Raw genomic sequence first — 24,278 nt, forward strand, 5'->3', positions numbered from 1 at the left:
TCCTTCTGTCCTGAGCCCATGAGCATTTTTCAAGCAGTAGAATCAAAGCAGCTCAACATTTGACAAAGTAAGTCATTTTATAAAGTTGTGCATAACTTTAAAGATGATTTAACAATTGTGCCAAGAAAACTATGTGCATAAAATTTCTTGTTTCAGTGCACTCTACTTGCACCTCAGCTAATCCAGGCTGTTGCTTGGAGGGCAAGGGTTAGCAGATAAGAACAAATTACTGTCATTCACAAGGGCATTTCCACACATTTCACAAGGGCATTCTACACATTGGTAAACACATTGTTAAACAAATCTCAGGTGTTTCCATACACAATATTGGCACTAACTGTTCCCTTGGTTTTCAGTCCCACCACTTGGCCAAAATGTGCATGGCTGAAATTTCATCACATACCTAAGGCGCAAAAATAAAAAAAATATGCATTCTTGGAAAAAAAGCTGGTCACAATGATGACAGTGTCAAACAAGTTGAGCGTGTGATTCCTCTGCAAGCAGGCCAAAGTCACTAACCAAAGTTACATTTATCATGCACGGGATTCCCAAATAAATATGACTGCCAACTTTCTTTATCACTTGGACAAAAAAAGAAATAACTAAATGATGAATAATACAAATAAATAAACATGCAGATAAGATTTTCTGCATCCGCTTTTAGAGTTATAAAGTAATGCATCTGTGAAGTTGCACCTAACTTACTAAAAAAATGTGTGACAAACTGTGTGCATCTGTCAGCTATTGTGAGAATTGTCCGTCACAGTTGTGCTAACCAACAGGTCCAGTTAGGCGTGTGTTGCGTGAGTAGTACAGAATGATGCCAGAAAGATAAGCACGCATAAAGAGTGTAAACATGCACTCCCCCACCAAAAAAAGGATGAAGAATAATGTAAAAAAAAGTTGTCTAATGATTTAAAGAAAATAAATTGTTTTGAAATCCAAGCAAGACGTTGACTTGTGTCCTGTCACTGTTTGTTGCTTATTTGCGAAAGTTATTTAGATTAAAGGCCTACTGAAACCCACTACCACCGACCACGCAGTCTGTCCATCCATCCATCCATCATCTTCCGCTTATCCGAGGTCGGGTCGCGGGGGCAGCAGCCTAAGCAGGGAAGCCCAGACTTCCCTATCTCCAGCCACTTCGTCTAGCTCTTCCCGGGGGATCCCGAGGCGTTCCCAGGCCAGCCGGGAGACATAGTCTTCCCAACGTGTCCTGGGTCTTCCCCGTGGCCTCCTACCAGCTGGACGTGCCCTAAACACCTCCCTAGGGAGGCGTTCGGGTGGCATCCTGACCAGATGCCCGAACCACCTCATCTGGCTCCTCTCGATGTGGAGGAGCAGCGGCTTTACTTTGAGCTCCTCCCGGATGGCAGAGCTTCTCACCCTATCTCTAAGGGAGGGCCCCGCCACCCGGCGGAGGAAACTCATTTCGGCTGCTTGTACCCGTGATCTTATCTTTTCGGTCATGACCCAAAGCTCATGACCATAGGTGAGGATGGGAACGTAGATCGACCGGTAAATTGAGAGCTTTGCCTTCCGGCTCAGCTCCTTCTTCACCACAACGGATCGATACAATGTCCGCATTACTGAAGACGCCGCACCGATCCGCCTGTCGATCTCACGATCCACTCTTCCCCCACTCGTGAACAAGACTCCTAGGTACTTGAACTCCTCCACTTGGGGCAGGGTCTCCTCCCCAACCCGGAGATGGCACTCCACCCTATTCCGGGCGAGAACCATGGACTCGGACTTGGAGGTGCTGATTCTCATTCCGGTCGCTTCACACTCGGCTGCGAACCGATCCAGTGAGAGCTGGAGATCCCGGCCAGATGAAGCCATCAGGACTACATCATCTGCAAAAAGCAGAGACCTAATCCCGTGGCCACCAGACCGGAACCCCTCAACGCCTTGGCTGCGCCTAGAAATTCTGTCCATAAAAGTTATGAACAGAATCGGTGACAAAGGGCAGCCTTGGCGGAGTCCAACCCTCACTGGAAACGTGTCCGACTTACTGCCAGCAATGCGGACCAAGCTCTGACACTGATCATACAGGGAGCGTACTGCCACAATAAGATAGTCCGATACCCCATACTCTCTGAGCACTCCCCACAGGACTTCCCGAGGGACACGGTCGAATGCCTTCTCCAAGTCCACAAAGCACATGTAGACTGGTTGGGCAAACTCCCATGCACCCTCAAGAACCCTGCCGAGAGTATAGAGCTGGTCCACAGTTCCACGACCAGGACGAAAACCACACTGTTCCTCCTGAATCCGAGGTTCGACTATCCGGCGAAGCCTCCTCTCCAGTACACCTGAATAAACCTTACCGGGAAGGCTGAGGAGTGTGATCCCACGATAGTTGGAACACACCCTCCGGTCCCCCTTCTTAAAGAGAGGGACCACCACCCCGGTCTGCCAATCCAGAGGTACCGCCCCCGATGTCCACGCGATGCTGCAGAGTCTTGTCAACCAAGACAGCCCCACAGCATCCAGAGCCTTAAGGAACTCCGGGCGGATCTCATCCACCCCCGGGGCTTTGCCGCCGAGGAGCTTTTTAACTACCTCAGCGACCTCAGCCCCAGAAATAGGAGAGTCCACTACAGATTCCCCAGGCACCGCTTCCTCAAAGAAAGACGTGTTGGTGGGATTGAGGAGGTCTTCGAAGTATTCCCTCCACCGATCCACAACATCCGCAGTCGAAGTCAGCAGAACACCATCCGCACCATACACGGTGTTGATAGTGCACTGCTTCCCCTTCCTGAGGCGCCGTATGGTGGTCCAGAATCGCTTCGAAGCTGTCCGGAAGTCGTTTTCCATGGCTTCCCCGAACTCTTCCCATGTCCGAGTTTTTGCCTCCGCGACCGCTAAAGCTGCACACCGCTTGGCCCGTCGGTACCCGTCCACTGCCTCCGGAGTCCTATGAGCCAAAAGAACCCGATAGGATTCCTTCTTCAGCTTGACGGCATCCCTCACTGCTGGTGTCCACCAACGGGTTCTGGGATTACCGCCACGACAGGCACCAACAACCTTGCGGCCACAGCTCCAATCAGCCGCCTCGACAATAGAGGTTCGGAACATGGTCCACTCGGACTCAATGTCCCGCACCTCCCTCGTGACATGTTCAAAGTTCTCCCGGAGGTGTGAATTGAAACTCTCTCTGACAGGAGACTCTGCCAGACGTTCCCAGCAGACCCTCACAATGCGCTTGGGCCTGCCAGGTCTGTCCGGCATCCTCCCCCACCATCGCAGCCAACTCACCACCAGGTGGTGATCGGTAGAAAGCTCCGCCCCTCTCTTCACCCGAGTGTCCAAAACATAAGGCCGCAAATCCGATGACACAACTACAAAGTCGATCATGGAACTGCGGCCTAGGGTGTCCTGGTGCCAAGTGCACATATGAACACCCTTATGTTTGAACATGGTGTTTGTTATGGACAATCCGTGACGAGCACAAAAGTCCAATAACAAAACACCACTCGGGTTTAGATCCGGGCGACCATTCTTCCCAATCACGCCTCTCCAGGTTTCACTGTCGTTGCCAACATGAGCGTTGAAGTCTCCCAGTAGGACAAGGGAATCACCCGGCGGAGCACTTTCCAGTACTCCCTCGAGTGTACCCAAAAAGGGTGGGTATTCTGAACTGCTGTTTGGTGCGTAAGCACAAACAACAGTCAGGACCCGTCCCCCCACCCGAAGGCGAAGGGAAGCTACCCTCTCGTCCACTGGGTTGAACTCAAACGTGCAGGCTTTGAGCCGGGGGGCAACGAGAATTGCCACCCCAGCCCGTCGCCTCTCACTGCCGGCAACGCCAGAGTGGAAGAGGGTCCAGTCCCTCTCGAGAGAATTGGTTCCAGAGCCCTTGCTGTGCGTCGAGGTGAGTCCGACTATATCCAGCCGGAACTTCTCTACCTCGCGCACTAGCTCAGGCTCCTTACCCCCCAGTGAGGTGACGTTCCACGTCCCAAGAGCTAGCTTCTGTAGCCGAGGATCGGACCGCCAAGTGCCCTGCCTTCGGCTGCCGCCCAGCTCACACGCAGTCTGATAGTTTATATATCAATGATGAAATATTAACATTGCAACACATGCCAATACTGCATTTTTAGTTTACTAAATTGCGATTTTAAATTTCCCGCGAGTTTCTTGTTGAAAACGTCGCGGAATGATGACGCGTACGCGAGACGTCACGGACTGTCAGAAAATATTAGCGCTGCACCACTCGCGGCTAAAAGTCGTCTGCTTTAACCGCATAATTACACAGTATTTTGGACATCTGTGTTGCTGAATCTTTTGCAATTTGTTAATTTAATAATGGAGACTATAAAAAACAATGCTGTTGGTGGAAAGTGGTGGATTGCAGCTGTCTTTAGCACCGAGACACAGCCGGTGTTTCTTTGTTTGTTGTGAAGCGGAGCGGTCAAGCGAACATGTTTTCTCTACGTCAACCAGCATGTTTTTGGATGGGGAAATAGTGATATATATCTTACCGAAGAAATCATTGGATTATTCGTCGTCCTACAGCAGCTGTTTAAAAGGCAGCTGTGAGCTTGGCTCCTCGGCTTCTCTCTGAGACACTTTGTGTTCACTGCAGCCATCCGACCTCGAGGTATTTCTTTACAATCTTTAAAATCTCACTAAAACACTATTAAAACAATAAGGAGATAAGGGATCTTCCTGAATTATCCTAGTAAATGTGTCTAATTACATCTGAAACGCTCACACTGCCGCCACTTTTTTTTTTTTTTTTTTCCTAGTCGTTCACTATCAATATCCTAATTCACGAATCTTTCATTCTTGCTCAAATTAATGGGGAAATTGTCGCTTTCTCGGTCCGAATTGCTTTTACTGCTGGTGGCTCCCATTAAAAACAATGTGAATATGTGTGGAACCCTGCAACTCGTGACGTCACACGCACATACTTCCGGTAAAGGCAAGGCTTTTCCATTAGCGACCAAAAGTTGCGAACTTTATCGTCGATGTTCTCTACTAAATCCTTTCAGCAAAAATATGGCAATATCGCGAAATGATCAAGTAAGGCACATAGAATGGACCTGCTATTCCCGTTTAAATAAGAAAATCTCATTTCAGTAGGCCTTTAACAATGAGACCACAAAAAGGAAATCAATTAAGAATGAAAAAACGTGTAAACCAAATCTAAATCAAGAGCCAGAGAGTAATGATTCCCTGCACTTCCATCCATAACACTATTTCTGTACACAAATGAGGTATCTGGGAATATATCACCTCTCCAGGAGTATCAAATTGCAGCCATGTATACGACCTTTGCTTGGAGAGAATATGATAATATTGTGGGAAAAAAAAGAAAAAGAAAAGGGATGCTTCTCTGTCTTCTTTTTTTTTTATGTGCGTGAGAGTGTGTTGCATCCGGAGCAGAGCGCAGCTGTGCGCAAGGCATCCTGCTACACAAGTAGGTAGACTCACCAATAAATGGATCCGTAAAGGAATGTGTACCCTCAACAACAAGCACTATTACGTTGCAATGAGCGCAAACCATTTCCTCTTCCTGATAATGTGGATTCCTGTATCCACTCTCACTGACGCCATGAAAATGCAAATATGTTTCACAAAGGGTTCTGTCAACGCAAGCCCCTTTCAAACACCCTATTAAAGTTGGGAATTTTCTGCCATTTTTTCAGATTGAGGCTCTACATTCATCACAGACAGGTAGAAATGGGTATCGAAACTCGGTTCCATAATTTCACTGGTGCTTTCAATTAAATTGCTTAATTAAATTTTAAAAAGCTTCAATTTATATTCTGTTACTTGGCCACTACAATAGAGCGCACATTAGAGGTGGTTTGTGAATGCCGTGATCACTGTGGCAGCAAACACAGGAGAAAATGGTTTATTATGTTATGTTAAAAATGTTGATGATGTGTGCATATATTAGATATAGGGCTGGGAAATATGGACGAAAAACTATATCTTGATATATTTTTACTTAAACTCGATATTCTATATATATATCGATATATTTTCCGGTGAAAATACTTACATAGATATTCATTTTTGAGCAAAATTCACTGAAATTTAAGTGAATAATAACTGTACTGTAAACAGTCAGTGGCACCTTTATTAACCTAGTTAGTCAATTGACAGCACATAAAATAAACTGCTTATGTAGCACATAATTACATAAATAAAATAGAAACATATATTTTCTATGTAAAATAAATAACATAGCTCTGCAAATAATACAAAAAAGGTATCAAACGCAGATAAAAAAATAATTTACAGGTAGGCACTTTTTAATTCCCAGTCGACGATGTAATGGACTGTCACACATGTACGGTTCTGTGGTCCTACTAGATCATATTTCTGTGGTCACCGCCAACTAAGTGACTTGACTTTTAATTGTGGGACTATGATCTTGTTTGTTTCAAAATTATTCAACTATTCAATGTTAAAATATAAAGAATAGAAATTATGAACAAAATGTCAGCTATTATCTTGTTGTAAAACACCAATAAAAATTACATGTAGCATACAGATAAAAGTAATCACATGTCTGCCACAATTGTGTGTGATCTTAAATGTGTATTCCACCTCTTCCCGTTTTGATTTGGGCTTACATGGTAAATAACTCAAATGAATGTGTTATCCAGACGCATACATTTGTCCAAATGTGGCCAAATAGACGCATTGTGGGTTTCCTGGACGTCGTCTACATTGCTAAAAGAAAAATCTAAAGAAAAGAATCCCTTAGCCATCTTCCAATAGTTTTTTTAAATATATAAATCGCCTGCTTGAAAATTCTCTCTTCTCTTCTACAACTATCTCATCGTCTTTTGGGGTGTCTGTTGTGATTTCCCTTCCTGTTTCGATGACCCCCCCTATGCTGCCTTTAATTGGCCTAATCTCAACTAATCGTGACTCATCATAGTAAACAACAAAGCTTCATGGATGTTCTTATACGTGCAAGAACGTCTTGGAAGGAGGAAGGGGAGGGCTTTAGTAACCCGTGGAGGGGAGTGGGGGAGGACAAGGAACACAACAAATAAGTGCCGTTTGGCCATTTTGACATAAAATAAATTATATCGATATTACGATATTTTCCTAATTTATATCTTGTTTAAAAATATATTTATATGTCTTACAAACTTGATATATCGCCGAGCCCTATATTGCATGCGAAGTGACTTATGGAACAAGGTTTGCTTGTTTTATCTTTCTGGGAGAAGGAGAGACAAGAAAGAGTGATAAAAGCCTCTAGTGTAATGCCCGCAGCTAAAAACAATTGTCTGAGAACGTATACTCACGAAATAGTCATTTTCTACACGGCACAAAGACAAAGTATATTTGATGCATCGCCCAGCCCTAACTAGAAACACATATCGAAGGTTATGGCAAGCAGAAAAATCTGTTTATTTAAACTATTTTCCCCAAAATACGCAGTGATGCATTGTATTTTATCTGATTGGTCGATCGCAGTGAGGCATTGTATTTTATCTGATTGGTCGATAAATCCAAACCAATCAATATATAACTAGTTTACTGAAATAATCAATAGCTGCGGCCTTAAACCAGACCGACTCAAATAGAGCCTTAGTTCAATGCGAAATGAATGCAGACTCAGTCACCTGCTATAACTATTTCAAGGTAATATTGTGAAGCAACGTCTTGTAAGTGATGTAGCATCCTGACCGAAGCACAGAGTCATAGACACATTAACAGCAGTGCTCAGGTCTAACACCGCACACATGTTTCACCAGAGCACACTACACAAAACTAAAATTGTGTTTTTCCAATTTTCTTGCTACCTGTTCAGTCATTGTAAAATAGTACCAATTTGGCGCGTGCAAACGATGTTCATTACTCATCCCTACTGACAAAAGCATGGGGAACGACCCTTGAATTGACCAGCTTCGTAAGTAGGGATGATGTTTGATCAGAAATTATCGAGTTCGAGCCTATTATCGAATCATCTTATGGAACCGATTCCTTATTGATTCTCTTATCGAGTCCAGATAGGATGTTGTACATGGAAAAAAAACAACAATATTTGGTTTAACAAAAGCTCACTTTTATTATATAAAAAAAATTAAATCTAATTAATATTTACTGTTACCCCCCTAAAAAAATAAAATAAAATAAATAAATATTGACTGTTGTTACCCAAAGTATATTAAGCGGGATTTTTCAGAAAAACAAATATATACAGTAACACAAAAACAACCTGTCTCTGTGATCACTATAGGTGTATAAATAATAATATAGTGTTAAATAAAATCAGTCCCTTGGGCACAAAACTGAAAATAATACAGCTCTCCAAAAAGTGCACTTCTGCTACTATTTGACATAACTGTTTGTTATGATGCTTTGACATTTTTGCACTTTATTTCTTTATTGAAAGAAAATTCTATGCAGAGAAAATTTGTTTGCAAATGTGGTTACAATGTTAAAATATGAAAAGTTAAAGCTAAAAAAAGAAATACACTTGATTGAGTTAACCTTATTTCTTTATGAGCTAGGGAGTATAACAACTACACTACCCAGCATGCAACGGGAGTGACGAGCATGCATGGTAGCCCCGAAAAGTGCTGTTGTATGTCGGATTCGAATAAAGAACCAATTTTTTTTCTTTACTATAGTGGTCTCGTTAACGGGTACCGGTTATCAAAAAGAGGTTCGAGTCCGAGTACTCGGTTCTTTTCTTATCGAACAACTGGGAAAACTGGTTTCGAGTATCATCCCTATTCATAAGTAGTAACAGGGTAACAGAGTATTGTAACAGGCAGGATGGTGTCTGTGTGAAAAGGAATAACAGAAAGCTGAAACATGGGTGTGATTTAAACACTTGAGAGTGAGACTTGCTTTTCCCGCCCTCTAGTATGGAAATCATTCCAGTCTAATAACTATTGTATACGACACACCAAAGAATGACACAAAGTTGGCCACACTTCCGATTATTTGATTTTCACTATATGAACGCACTTACAGGCACGACACTGGCAAATAGTGATATACCAATTTTGCGGCTTCTCTCTGTGAAAGACACTACCGGTACTGCCCTTACATGTCAGGAATGATTCACCTATTTGTAAACAACAGTACCACACACGGTCACACAAAAATGATCTGATGCTATAAAACTAAAGCAGTTCAAGTCCAGGTGTTCAATCAGAATCAGAACCAGATGTATTGGCGCGGTACATTAGGTTTAACACGCAATTTAACTCTGTAAACTATGCTCTCTTTGTTCAATGTAAAACAATTAAGAAAAAGGTAGTAAGTTTCTACAACAACAAAGTTGACACACACCAAACCAAATCTAGAAATTCGTATTTTGAAAAAAATGTCAAGGCTTAAACATTTGTGTAATCAATGAGGGAATGGCAACCATCTAGGATCTTAGACCTGGACATTCTGTAGATATTGTACAGCACATTCTCACTAAATTTTAAACAGTCATGCAAGAAAATCTAAGAAACGGGCTGATACATCAAAAACTGTAAACAATAAACCAACCCATGATGAGAGGCACATATAATTTATCAGTGATTGCTACAGGACTTACATAGTTTACTTATTTATTAATGTATTTAAATCAATTAAATGTTATTCACTACTGCAGTATTTGATGCAAAAACATATGTATTGTAAAAAGACCAATTCAAGTCTAAAGTAGCACCACTTTTTAACCTATCTTTCACAACTACTTGTCAAACTAAATACAATATTTAAAGACCTTACTTGCGGATTTGGCAGATTTTGATGATAAGAAAGCCCTGTTAGCTCATCAAAATAATTAATGGCGAGTTAAGTGAAAATGTGAAGTACTTACTCTCGCCCTCTATTTTGTCTGTGCCCCGGGTCCAAATGATGGTCCTTGTCTCCAGTTTGACCTGAAAAGTCCTCCTCTCCGGCCTTTGGGATTTTTTCGAATAAAACAGGGTAAGCACAGTTCCCAGCTCCAGGTCTCGGTATAAGTTGTTCATCTCCGCGTCGTTGTCCATCCACGGGACGGGACCGTTGGAAAAGCAACCCGGGGTCCCAGCCATGTTCACTTCCCCTGTTTGTTATCCGTTTCCTCTCAGAACAATATGCTCAGTCCAGGCCTAGACAGGGATACCTACAACAGGAGAAAAGAAGGAGGAGGATGAGGAGGGGGAGGTCCATGAAACAACAACTCCACTGGGTGTCTAAATGTGTCAGACATGTACATACTTTGCTAACCAAGTTGACAAAGCCAGAAGGCATGTCTGATAACTGTCACTCCTATTCACATTTTGACAAGGAAATATTTCTTGTCAGGTTTTTCTGAGAGTTAATGCAAAAATAACTGGTGTTTCAGACAAACCGAATATACACCATAAATATTCATGAAGATTGGTACAGAGCAATGGTAGAAATATTAAGTGTTAAGGTAACACTCGCAATTGGGTGGTGCCATTACTAGCTGAAGTTTAAGCCAAAGTATGTACATTCCGCACACTATTTAGTTTTTTTTAATAAATACCGCTCCATTTAGATAAAACATTTTAAAAACAACCCTCAAACTAGGCAGCTTATTTCTAGCCATATAATATTGTTTGTGCTTGATTGTAATGTAATTAATAAAAAATTGAGATAAGTGCAGCGTCCAATAAAATGAAAAAGCAGACAAAGAATTTGTCCGAAAAGAAACAAAAGTCAAATTCCAAATTTTTCTTTAAGATCAAATCAGGCCCTAACATCAACAAATACAACACAGTGATGGCCAAAGTGATTAGTCAAATCCAATCCTGCAAGATTCGAGTAGCATTTATGTTAATAAGCAGCTGGAGATACTTGAAGTGTCCAATAAGGGCCTGCGCGCAGCAAACACAAAAATGATGCAAAAAACAAATGAACATTTCTGCAATTATAAACATTGCCAGATTGAAAACAAATGCAAATGCCAAAAACACACACAAACCCCCAAAACAACGCAATGCTTGGAATTCACGGAACAAGACCTGAAGTTTCCTAGACTTAAGGGATGTTCATCTTTAATGGCAAGAAAGTTGGCTGACTTTTGAATAAATGCAGGATGTAAAGCCACATATTACTGTAAGTCTTTGTTAAACACGGTCTCATTTCAAGGCCAACATTGGCCATGTAAATTGATTGATTGAAACTTTTATTAGTAGATTGCACAGTACAGTACATATTCCATACAATTGATCACTAAATGCTAACACCCGAATAAGTTTTTCAACTTGTTTACGTCGGGGTCCACGTTAATCAATTCATGGTAAATAATTTGCTCTACAATAGTGTAAAATAGTAAGAGCAACTGTTGTTTTGCATGTTTTGGATCACGCAGTGTTTATGTGATCATGGTATTTTCAACATGCCACAAGTTGCATAGTGTTGCTGTGTTTTTTGTTTTCTGGTTAAGGGAAGATATATTATAATTTGATAAGTAAAAGTGTAAGCAAAACTTAAATGAGGAAATTATCACATTTAAAAAAGGTGATACAGCAGGCAATAGAAAAGTCTTACTTTTTTAGGTGTATTGTTAATTCTCCTATATTGACAGTGTGCGCTCTGAGCTGCCATCAAATAGGTATGCAATTACCGATAAAAATAAAAAGCAAACATCTGGCCACTGAGGGTAATATCTATTTTAGACAATTACACACATACAGCAACTACACGCGAAAGATGATCCACTAGGGCTGCGAATTTTTGGGTGTCCCACGATTCGATTCAATATCGATTCTTGGGGTCGTGATTCGTTTATAAATTGATTTTTTCGATTCAACGCGATCGATTCAAAAACGATATTTTTCCGATTCAAAATGATTTTGTATTCATTTAATACATAGGATTTCAGCAGAATTCACCCCAGTCTGCTGACATGCTTGCAGAGTAGTAGATTTTTTTTTTTTTAAATCTTTTATAATTGTAAAGGACAATGTTTTATCAACTTATTGCAATAATTTAAATCTGTTTTAACTATTAAACGAACCAAAAATATGACTTTTTTTTTCTTTGTGAAAACATTGGACACAGTGTGTTGTCAAGCTTATGAGATGCGATGCAAGTGTAAGCCACTGTGACACTATTGTTCTTTTTTTTTTATATAAATGTCTAATGACGATGTCAATGAGGGATTTTTAATCACTGCTATGCTGAAATGATTACTAATATTGATACTGTGGTTGATAATATTCATTTTTGTTTCACTACTTTTGGTTTGTTCTGTCTTTTGATTGATTGATTGATTGATACTTTTATTAGTAGATTGCACAGTTCAGTACATATTCCGTACAATTGACCACTAAATGGTAACACCCGAATAAGTTTTTCAACTTGTTGAAGTCGGGGTCTACGTTAATTAATTCATGGTACAAATATATACTATCAGCATAATACAGTCATCACACAGGTTAATCATCATAGTATATACATTGAATTATTTACATTATTTACAATCCGGGGGTGGGATGAGGAGCTTTGATATCAGTACTTCAGTCATCAACAGAGAAATGGACATTGAAACAGTGTAGGTCTTACAGAAGGATTTGTACAGCCAGCAGAGAACATAGTGAGTTCACATAGCATAAGAGCAAGTAAATACATTAGAAGTACATTTGATTACATTTGTCATGTTTGTGTCTCCTCTCAATTGCTCTGTTTATTGCAGTTCTGAGTGGGGCTGGGTCAGGTTTGGTTTTGGAATTGGATTGCTTTGTTATGGTATTGCTGTGTAATGTTTTGTTGGAATTATGATTAAAAAAATTAAATAAACATTTTTTAAAAATCAATTAAAAAAAAAAAAGAATCCATTCTGAATCGCACAACGTGAGAATCGCGATTCGTATTCGTATCGATTTTTCCCCACACCCCTACTATCCACCATACTATGATATTAGCACAATAAGTTAAGGTAAGAGAGGCAACATTCTGAGGTGAGGGGGGGGGGGAACTTGGCGGCCAGAGGCAGCACAGCCACGGTGATAACAAGAAACGTCTGGCGTAAAAATCAGGCCGGTGTGAGCTAGCATGTCGATGGGCCACAGACATGATGCGCCTGTTTTCAGACCCTCAAAGGGGCTCAGGTAGAATTTAATATCGCCGTTTCCCGTCCTTCCTATCCTGCTGCAATATTGCGGGGGGGGGGGGGGGGGGGACAAGTGGGAAAAGAAGGCGTCGCAGTGGCTGCCGAGCTGGGTTGTGCTGTGCTGGACTTACCGCCGCAATCTCGGCCTGACCGCACATCTCCAACCGCTGCACAACTCTCTCCAGTGGCGCCCCCGTTTGCTGCCGTTCGTCCACTATTCCGGAATTACACCACCACCGGGGCCCCGGGGAGGCTCGCCTGTTCCCGTCAACGAAACGCTCCAGTTTCCCCTTCTCCCCTTTGCGTGTCCATAGAGGCAGCAAAGCGGAGCAGTGGTGAAGGGACGTAAGTCTGTCTGTGGAGGCTCCTCCCCCTCCCAGCGACCACCAGTAGCTCGAAATACACTGTTCCGGTGGAACGTTTCACAATAAAAGCTCAACACAGTGAAATACGCACAGCCCAATGGCAAGGGAATATGTAAGGCAAGGCACGGCGAGACAGGTTTATTTTTAGAGAATAATTAGTACACAGGGCAAAGTGTTTTACAGAAAAATACAAGAAGGGAAAAATAAAATACCGTATTTCCTTGAATTGCCGCCTGGGCGCTAATTAATCTAAAACTTCTTCTCACTCCTGCGCTTACCAAAGGCATGCGGTAAAAGTAAGCATGCGCTAATTATTTCAAAACCTCTCCTAACTCCGGCACTTACCAAAGGCATGCAGTAAAAATTTGAGTGTGATGTAAGCATGGACCTTGAATCCTACTCAATAGCTCTTAATCTTCTTCCCTTTATGTGATTTTAAATTACCGGTATTGAAATCAGCCTTCTCTATTATGAAAATGATGACAGGGGAAGTGTCACTCATGACCAGAGGCGCCGCTAGGTATTTTGGGCCCCATGAAAAGAATCTTTACAGGGCCCCTGTATCTTTACAGGACCCCTCTGTATTATAATTTCATCATCATTAGGGGCCTCTCTGGGCACCCCTCCATCATGGGCCCCTAGAATCCGTCTCCTTTACCCACCCTTTTTCGGTGCCCCTGCTCATGACGTCACGAGTTTGACAAGGCGGTAATAATAAGCATGCGCTAATTATTTTGCGAAGCGAGTTTGACCCGGCAGTAATTCAAGGCAGGCGCATACAATATGGCCTGCAGCAATTCAAGGAAATACGGTACTTATGATTAAAATTTAAATCACAAAATAAAATCATTATAAAGTTCAAGTACCAATAATTGTCACACACACACTGGGTGATAATAAATAAATGATAAATGGGTTGTACTTGTGTAGCGCTTTTCTACCTTCCAGGTACTCAAAGCGCTTTGACACTACTTCCACATATACCCATTCACACACTGATGGAGGGAGCTGCCATGCAAGGCGCTAACCAGCACCCATCAGGAGCAAAGGTGAAGTGTCTTGCTAAGGGCACAACAGACGTGACGAAGTTTGTACTAGGTGGGGATTGAACCAGGGACCCTCGGGTTGCACACGGCCACGCTTCCACTGCGCCACACCGTCCCAAATCATATACATTGATGCTATACTCTGGACGTTTAAAGTCAAACTCATAGAAATTGACCAAAATTACAAATGTTTCCACTCGATGATGATATGTTTGCATCAATTAGATTGGGTAAGGTAATTAATATTAAACTTGGGACATATCGCAGGTTAGACTGCGCCACGCTGGTGTGGTGAATTTAAACTATGCATTTGACCCATCCCCCTTTTCACCCCCTGGGTGGTGAGGCGAGCAGTGAGCAGCAGCGGTGGCTGCGCTCAATAATCATTTTGGTGATTTAACCCGTAATTCCAACCAGTGATGCTGAGTGCCAAGCAAGTCGCCACCTCATCGCAGGGCCAACACAGATAGACAGAAAACATTCACACTCACATTCATGCAAAAAGGCTGATTTAGTGTTGCCAATCAACCTATCCCCAGGTGCATGTCTTTGGAGGTGGGAGGAAGGCGGAGTACCCGTAGAGAACCCATGCAGTCACGGGGGGAACATGCAAATTCCACACAGAAAGATCCCGAGCCCAGGATTGAACCCAATACCTTTGTAATCATGATTTAAATCAAAAATCAAGTACTCTCAGTTGTCATCGAACCTGGATTTGAACATTGCAACGTTAAGGTATGTTTTACATAATGTGGACGATTATTCCAGGTTTTAGGAGCATAAAACTCAAACATAGCCTTGCCATGTTTGGTCCTGATGCTGGGCACCAGCTGGGAAACCATTACTTGAGGTTCAGGGAGCCAGAGATGGTTCTATTGGTTCTAACATGTCAGATATGTACTTTAGCACAAAACCATGAAAGAGCTGTTTTAAAGTGTAGTCTCTGAGCAACTGGAAGCCAGTGTAGTGACCTAATATACTAATACCGTACGAACATGGTGATATGTCCTGGTTCTAGGTAGGACTCGAACAGCAGCATTCTGGATGTACTGCAGCTACTTTACAGCTTGTTTAGAGAGCCCATGGAGAAGGCCAGTAAAGTTATGTAACCTGCTGGAAACAAAGACATGAATTAGTATTTCTAAGTTAGATTTCAACATTATTCCACTGATTTCGGCAATGGGCGGAAAAAAGCTGCTGATGTTATTGACTGTTAAAGTTCAAGGCTGAGTCCATTATCACCCCTAGATTTCCAACATGATCACTAGGTTTCAGGGAGAGGGTCTCAAGGTAACTAATAATAGTTTCTCTTTGCTTCTGTGGGCCAAAGACAATGATTTTGGTTTGTCACCACACACTGATGTGTTAAATGCAGCGACAATGGAATCAATGGGCTGACGTTCACCTGCCATCAGTGACACGTAGATCTGAATCTCATCTGCATAGTTTTGGTAGGACTCATTGGAGCTGTGTATTAGTGGGCCTAGTGGCAACAGGTACAAGTTAAACAAAAGGAGTACCAGAACTCCACATGTCATAACCATTTGGTCAGAGACACAGTTACCAATTTCAACATAGTATATGTCCTGAGATCGAGATAGGGCTTGAACCAGTTAAGAACAAAACCAGATATTTCCACCTAGTTTTCTGACCTGCATCAAGATAGTATGGTCAACTGTGTCTAGCAGAACCAAGACTGAGACTTTTCGTGCGTCTGTGTTCAGGCAGATCGATATCATTTGTCACCTTGATCAGAGCAGTTTCAGTGCTGTGGTGTAACCTAACACTTTACTGTAAAGTATCAAACAGATTGTTAAACAATTTTTTCTAGGACCTTTTGCAAAAATGGCAGATTTGATATGATCCGATAGTTGTTCATTTCTGTGGCATCAAGACTACTCTTCTTCAGAAGGGTCATATTGACAGCAGTCTTTAAGGTGTTTGGGTATGTTCCAGTCTGAAGTGAGATGTTAACTAGACAAGTAAATTGTCGTAACAAACTGTTCAGCACAGACTTTAGAAATCTAGTGGGTAACTTATCAAGGCAGCATGTTGACAGACTCAGACTGTGGATTATTTATTCGACTGTTTTGTCGGTAACTGGAGAGAAATGTGCCAGCACGAGTTGACTAGTTAGCTGCAGAGTAGCTATTGGTTTTTCCAGAATTTATTGCATTTTTGAAACTTTATTATAAAATAATATTGCAAACGTATTGCACTTTGATGTAAAAATGAGTTCTATTGGATGTAAAGGTATTTTTTTTCCCTAAGTATTAAAATATTGTGGAAAATTATATTTATTTTAATGGTTAAATTAAAAAAGTGGAACTATTGTATTATGATGGTGCTGATGAGGAAGGAGAGTTTGCTTGGCTGATAGAAGACTTTTCTTAAACGAGAGTATCACTCAATGCTATAACAATCTACAGTTAGCTTCTCTTTCTTGCCCTTTATTTATCTGTTTTATTTTTAAATTTAAATGATATTTTGTGTATAGTTGCATTTGAAACAGTTGTATTATTGATAATAGAGGTCATTTTTGTCTTCATTCATTATCAATAGTGCTATTTTTATCGGTATTTTTATTGCTCAATTTGTAGTGCAATAATGTTCATTGCCATTTCTGTTATTAATATTTACTTCACTAACTGCTTCTTTGTTGTCACTTTTCATAACATGTTTGAACATATCGTATTTGCTGATGTTGTTCTGTTGTTCTTGTCTCTCTGTCTTATCCCCATCTTGTCCCCACAATTTCCCCCTCTGTTTTCCTTTTTTTCTTCTTTCTATCCCCTCTTGCTCAGGTCCGGCTGCGCTACACATTAATATAAATCCATTTATCCATCCATCCATCCATCCATCCACTTTCTACCGCTTGTCCCTTTCAGGGTCACGGGGGTTGCTGGAGCCTATCTCAGGTGCATTCGGGCGGTAGGCAGGGTACACCCTGGACAATTCGCCATCAAATACAAATAAGGCAACAAGAGAAGTATCCCACACTTCTCTTTTGTAAAGTGAATCTGTACAGCAAATATGGGCATCTACATTAACAATATGATTTGCCTGAGTAGCTGGACAGGACAATACACACACACACACACGTGTGTGTATATATACATATATATATATATATATATATATATATATATATATATATATACATATATATATATATATACATATATATATATACACATATATATACATATATATATATACACATATACATACATATATATATATACACATATATGTATATATATACATACACACATTATATATATATATATATATATATATATATATATATATATATATATATATATATATATATATATATATATATATATATTCACACACAGTACAGACCAAATGTTTCGACACACCTTCTAATTCATTGGGTTTCCTCTATTTTCATGACTGTTTACATTGTTCATCCCCGCTACCCCGAAAGGGACAAGCGGTAAAAAATGGATGGATGGATACATTTTATATTGTCACTGAAGGCATCAACACGATGAATGAACACATGTGGAGTTATGTACCAAACAAAAAAAGGTGACATAACTGAAAACATACTCCAAAGACATACACCTGGGGACAGGTTGATTGGCAACACTAAATTGGCCCTAGTGTGTGAATGTGAGTATGAATGTTGTCTGTCTATCTGTGTTGGCTCTGCGATGAGGTGGAGACTTGTCCAGGGTGTACGCTGCCTTCCGCCCGAATGCAGCTAAGATAGGCTCCAGTACCCCTCGCGACCCCAAAGGGAATAAGCAGTAGTAAATGGATGGATGGATGACTAGTATAAAGTATTTAATTTGTAGTTGTTCTGCCATTGAAGTGTTTGAACGTTATCTGATCACTAGCCTACATTTGCTGTATTGTCAGAACCTCTGAAACTTTGTCTTGATTATAAATGAAAACCCAAGTGTTGACTGTACTAAGTGACTTTCAGGTATATAAAAATGTAAAATTATTGCTTTCATGTGATTCCAAGTATCAGGACCTTTTACCTTATTTTTTATGGGCTAGTATTTTTTTCGACAGCTTGTACAAATACACAGGAAGATGGTAAAGCTAATATTTTATTCTGAAAACTGCAATCGTGAAAAAAAATGCATCCAAGCCATCATCATAAATGATTAAAGAGCAATAAAATGTAATTGTCCTTTTATATTTACTGGATAGCGCCACATCCCTCTTCAGGAATGACTAAAAGAACAGTTTTCAAAGATGTGCTGTAGTATTTTCAAATAACTACCGAGAGCAGTCCATCTTTTGTACAATGAAAACTGTAAACCCACCTAACGTGCAAATTTAGATCCGTAAAGAGATGTTTGTTCACGGTTTCAAACACTTTTTTTAAACACTGCACCAATACAGTAGGTACATCCCTTGAATAAAAAATTCATGAAGCATCAGAACATATGCCTTTCTGTCTTCTAAATCTAGATTGCTTGGCTTTCTATTCTTCATAGTCATCAAACTGAGGTTAAATCCAACTACCATAATTTGCATTCTTTTATTAGAGAAAATGGCTAAATTAAATAATAATTAATTTATATACAGAAGCTCAATCCAATTATATACACAAGCTCATGCATGGGCACATCCAAAACAAAAACAAAACAAAATAGTTTATCGTTTAGCGTATTAGGTTCATGAAGTTTTACAAAGTGACCAAACTTGACTGCAACACCGCTGTCCACTCCACAGTAGCCAACAGGGTTATTACTATACACAAAGTGCATGTACTATAAATAGTACATGTCAACATGAACACACAAGCAATGCAAGAGTGAAGTCAGTGTCTTCTGAACGCTTTTATTTTGATTCAAACAGATTCAGAAAGATTGTACGTACGCCAGGTTCCCGTGCACCTCCCTGAAAGAACCCTACAACCAGGCAAAATACAAAACATTCCTTTATCCATTGTGCCGGAGGATGAGACTCTCCATAAAAAGCAGTGGGTTATGGGTTAGGGAGGGTGGGTCACCTTTTCTAAATACCCCGGCCATGCAAGAAGCCAACATAGCTGTACACTGACTTCCACATGAAGGAAAGGGTGCCGTAATGCTCCCTGGCTCCAGAAACACTCCATTGTTTCTCATACATACATGCATTCTTTTACTTTATTTTTCCTTTGCAGAAGTTACCTTTTTAGAATAGTTCCTGCCTTTGTCACCCAGGTAGATGTCACACACTAGTGAAAGTTGGAATATTAAAGAGTGTTGTGAGATACGAGCTGTCTCTCAGCTAATTGTTATGCTTTAAGTTGCAAGCAAACTTGAGTTACAAGCATCTATGTTATTAGTTGTCACAGTGAACCCAGTAAGATCCGCCCCAAACATCTGTTATTCGCGAGCATTACTTTATAGCTTGTTTACCAACCATGGACACGAGGAAAGTGAGTGTAAAGGACAGTGCTGAGGAGAAGTATGATATTCATTGAATAAAATAAATTAATAATCAAAAACGTGACCAAGCATGTAACTTGGCAGTACAATTTGAGCGTATCCTTGCTCGTCTGCGCCATACTGAAGAAGAACGAGTATAACGCCAGCCAAGAATGTTAAAATAATATCTAAATGGCAGAAAAAATATGGAGAAGCAGCTGGAAGGCGATACCATAGAATTTAACTCTCCAAGGTCAATACCGAACATTATTATTGCATTACAGCTTGAAACTACCATAGCTGCTTGTACTACATTCTATTGTATTGTTTTTGATTCAATATTACTTGACTAATATTTGTTTTTATTTTTATAAGCCATGTTACATGTTAATATTCTGCCATTTTCAGAGGGCGGAGGGAAATAACCAATTAAAACGACTTTAATTAATTTCAATGGGAGACATTGATTTATGATACAAGTGTTTTGAGTTGAAGGGGACCTAGTAGGCAAACCAGACGTTTCTTACCTTTTGCTACATGTTTATGTGTATTTGGCATCTACATAAGTTCCGAAAATTTGAAAACAAGCCACATTGGAGAGATATTTACAGATTACAAAAAAATTATAACATGGATGAAGGGGAGAAGACACATTGGAAGTGGAGGTACGTAGATCTGTTGTGTAAGACTAGATGTTACATTCCCCTATTGCATACTTGAGACACCTATGCGACTCTGTGGGATGGTCAAGTGAGGGAAGACATCCTTTCAGTGTTTTGCTGATAGGCCCACGACACATCCAGAGGGTTCAGCAATGAGTCTCAGGATCACTCCCTCGATGCCATCAACTCACTTGAAAGTCCAGGTGGAGTCCCTTCGCTTGACCCACAGCCACTGACTCCCCTTTTCAGTGGCTTTGGAGAGATCTTTCACTGCCTGCCGGTGGCACATTCCCTTGCACTTCCATTTCCCTGAGGAGCCTGGATGTTGAAGTGGCCACGAACCCTCTGCAACCTACTTCCACTGGGCGTACCTACGTAGGCCTACGCTATTGCACTCTCCCAGGGCACCGTGAGCTCTATTATGTACACAAGCCTGAGCAAGGCTGACCACAGAACAAGATGTGGCCGCAGGTTGGTGGACACGATCTCAACTGGGAAGCAGAGCCTCTGGCCCAGGTCTACCAGCAGTTTCCAGTCCCGTGCTCCGCCTAGCTGTCTAGTGTCTGATCTTGTGGTGGATGTCATAAAGGATGCCAGCCTACAGTTGCCAGACAACAAACTCTTTCTTGGAGCAGCTGCACAAAGCTTCTTGGAGGACAATATGGATGAACTTTCCTCCTCTGTCCCAGTGATGATCAAGTAAACATTATGATTATTGTGTTATCCAAATCAGCTTACCTCCTAAGAGCCAACTAACTGATATCCCATCATACAATGGCTGTAATTTCTGATCTGATCATGTGTCACAGGGCAGTGAGAGACTTCTTTGTAGCTGTGACCACAAAGATGATGACTGCATTCCACCTCAACAGCATCATCCTCCAAAACCTGATGGTGTTGGACCCAGAGTCACGGCATCAATTTCCCCCAAACTCAGATGCATCCCCTTTTTTAATTGATGGAGGTAGTTGTTTGGTAATCAACTTCAGAAGTTATAAAGGACAAGACGAGAGAAAGCAATTGTATCCCCAGCTCACTTGTGGCTATTTTGCTCATTTTCATTTGCAGTTATAGATCTAGGGAAAAGTCTGCCGCAGTTGCGGTTGGACCTGGACAGCCTTAGGGAAGAAGTAGTGGAGTACCAAGTGCTTGGCAGGGAATATCTTCCTCAAGAAGCAAGGATTGACAGGCTTTGGGCCATGCTAGGGAGAGATGGAAGATTCCAGACTCTGGTGCATTTGATGAAGGCACTTTTGTGCGTGCCACACAGCAATGCATAATCAGAGATGGTTATAAGAGCTACCATAGAAGTCCCCTCTTCAAGGTAAATGTTTTACATTGTCATTACATTATTCTATAAAACTACTGTGGTTGTTTCTAGTACATTATATTTTATTGTTTTTCATTAAATATGTATTTTCTTAAAATAAGGTTTTATTCTTGGAAGGCATGTTAAATTATGCTGTTTGACAAAGACTGATTAAATTCATTAATTAATTCCGGTAGGCGAGCGTGATTACAGATGCAAGTGTTTTGAGTTAAGAGCTATGTCACAGAACAAGTAATGGTTGTAAATTGAGATTCTTGGGTGCATATTTTTCTTGTCCTTGAATATGCTTATCTGGCTGACCTCCTTTGTGGCGTATTCATGAGCCAACATTTCAGCAGCAACGGTAGCTACTTCCCCAGCAAGGGCATTAAGCCAAATTGCTTTATTGTGTTTATTGGTCCAGCGCCCCTGACAGTGAAACTTTATAATGCACCTGAAGTTTGGATGCCGTTCACGCCACACATAATAAAATATACTTACAGAGAGCTCTTAAATCTATTCTGATGGCTTGAATTGAGACACATAGAAACATCCATTGAGATGAGGATATAAATACTGTATTGCCACTTTTCACTAACTATCCAATTGTCTAAATGCACATCATTGTCTCATCTGCTTGAGTGGAAGAGAAGAAGAGTCATACTACAGCCCACAAGTATAATGTTTAGCATATCAATTGATTCGATTGGGTTTTCCACAATTAATATTAAATTTTCAGCTGCCACTCTCCCACTTGCAAATGCATGCACACAAAGAAATACAAACAGGTGTGTAATCCAATACTGACACATCTTGTCTTCACAAACATGTGTACTAAACAGAACTACTGCTCGCTAGTATGGGACGGCATGGCGTAGTGGGTAGAGCGGCCGGCCAGAAACATAAGGGTTGCAGGTTCGCTTCCCTCCTATTGACATTGAAAAAATCACTGCCGTTGTGTCCTTGGGCAGGACCTTTTGCCCCCGGTGCCGCTCACACTGGTGAATGAATGATAGGCTGTTGTCAGAGGGGCTGTAGGCGCAAACTGGCAGCCACGCTTCTGTCAGTCAACCCCGGGCAGCTGTGGCTACTGATGTACAGTAGCTTACCACCACCAGGTGTGAATGAATGTTGAGTCCCACTTCTCTATGAGTGCTTCGAGTGTTTAGAAAAGCGCGATATAAATATAAGTTATTTATTTAGTTATTTTAGTGTTACCATATCTGAATTATTATGCTTAAAAATGGGGAAATAACTATGAATGTGCGCTTCATTCACTGTGTTACAAAAAAGATTAATTACAATAATACATAATGTTGAATATAGAGAACATACAAACCCTTTATTTATTTAAGCAAAAATATTCAAATTCAAAGACTTGGTGCCTTTGCAAACAGTTAAAATTATGTACAAAGCAAACTATAACTTGTTACACAAGAATGTTCAACAATTCTTCTCAACAAAAGAGAAATATAACCTTAGGGGAAAATCTAATTCAAAACATTTGTATGCACATACAACACTTAAAAAACATTCAGCATATGAGTATGGGGAATTAAATCATGGAATGGATTAAGCAAACAAATCAAACAAAGCACCAATATGATTCAGTTTAAGAGACTGTTCAAACTACAAGTGTTCACAAAGTATAAAGAAAAATGATGATGAACATCTGGAACCTTTAAAAAGAGTGATAATGATTATTTATGTACAAAACCTAAAACCAGTGAAGTTGGCACATTGTGTAAATCGTAAATAAAACCAGAATACAATGATTTGCAAATCCTTTTCAACCTATAATCAATGAAATAGAGTGCAAAGACAAGATATTTAACGTTCAAACTGGTAAACTTTTTTTTTTGCAAATATTAGCTTATTTGGAATTTCATGCCTGCAACATGATTCCAAAAAGTTAGCAAAAGGACTGAGAAATTTGAGGAATGCTCATCAAACAGTTATTTGGAACATCACACAGGTGAACAGGTTAATTGGGAACAGGTGGGTGCCAGATTGAAATGCTCAGTCATTCACAAACAAGGATGGGGCGAGGGTCACCACTTTGCGAACAAATGCGTGAGCAAATTGTCCGAAAGTTTAAGAATATCTCTCAACGAGCTATTGCAAGCAATTTGGGGATATCATCTGCAATTCGTAATATCAAAAAGTTCAGAGAATGCTGGAGAAATCACTGCATGTAAGCAACAAGTCTGAAAACCAACATTGAGTGCCCGTGACCTTCAATCCCTCAGGCAGTAGTGCATTAAAAAAAATGACATCAAAGTGTAGAGGATATCACCACATGGGCTCAGTAACACTTCAGAAAACCACCGTCAGTAACTACAGTTTGTCGCTACATCTGTAAGTGCAAGTTAAAACTACTATGCAAAGACAAAGCCATTTATTAACAACACCCACAAACGCTGCCGGCTTTGCAGGGCCCAAACTC

The 24,278-nt window shown here is 40.7% G+C and overlaps 1 protein-coding gene across 2 annotated transcripts in view; it reads right to left on the reverse strand.

Moving 5' to 3' along the window:
- The window catches only part of plcg1 (phospholipase C, gamma 1), a 41,084-nt gene extending 27,655 nt beyond the window's left edge, over positions 1-13,429 (reverse strand). For both annotated transcript variants that reach the window (XM_061904400.1, XM_061904399.1), the window contains exons 1-2: positions 13,183-13,429; positions 9,806-10,093 (exon numbers count right to left, since the gene is read on the reverse strand). In XM_061904400.1, coding sequence (XP_061760384.1) covers positions 9,806-10,022 — 217 coding nt within the window. In that variant the 5' untranslated portion in view covers positions 10,023-10,093; positions 13,183-13,429. The remainder of the gene's footprint in view (positions 1-9,805; positions 10,094-13,182) is intronic.
- Between the last annotated feature and the right edge of the window lie 10,849 nt (positions 13,430-24,278).

This window comes from Nerophis ophidion, linkage group LG06 (assembly GCF_033978795.1).
Source record: "Nerophis ophidion isolate RoL-2023_Sa linkage group LG06, RoL_Noph_v1.0, whole genome shotgun sequence".
In the NCBI taxonomy this organism is placed as follows: domain Eukaryota; kingdom Metazoa; phylum Chordata; class Actinopteri; order Syngnathiformes; family Syngnathidae; genus Nerophis; species Nerophis ophidion.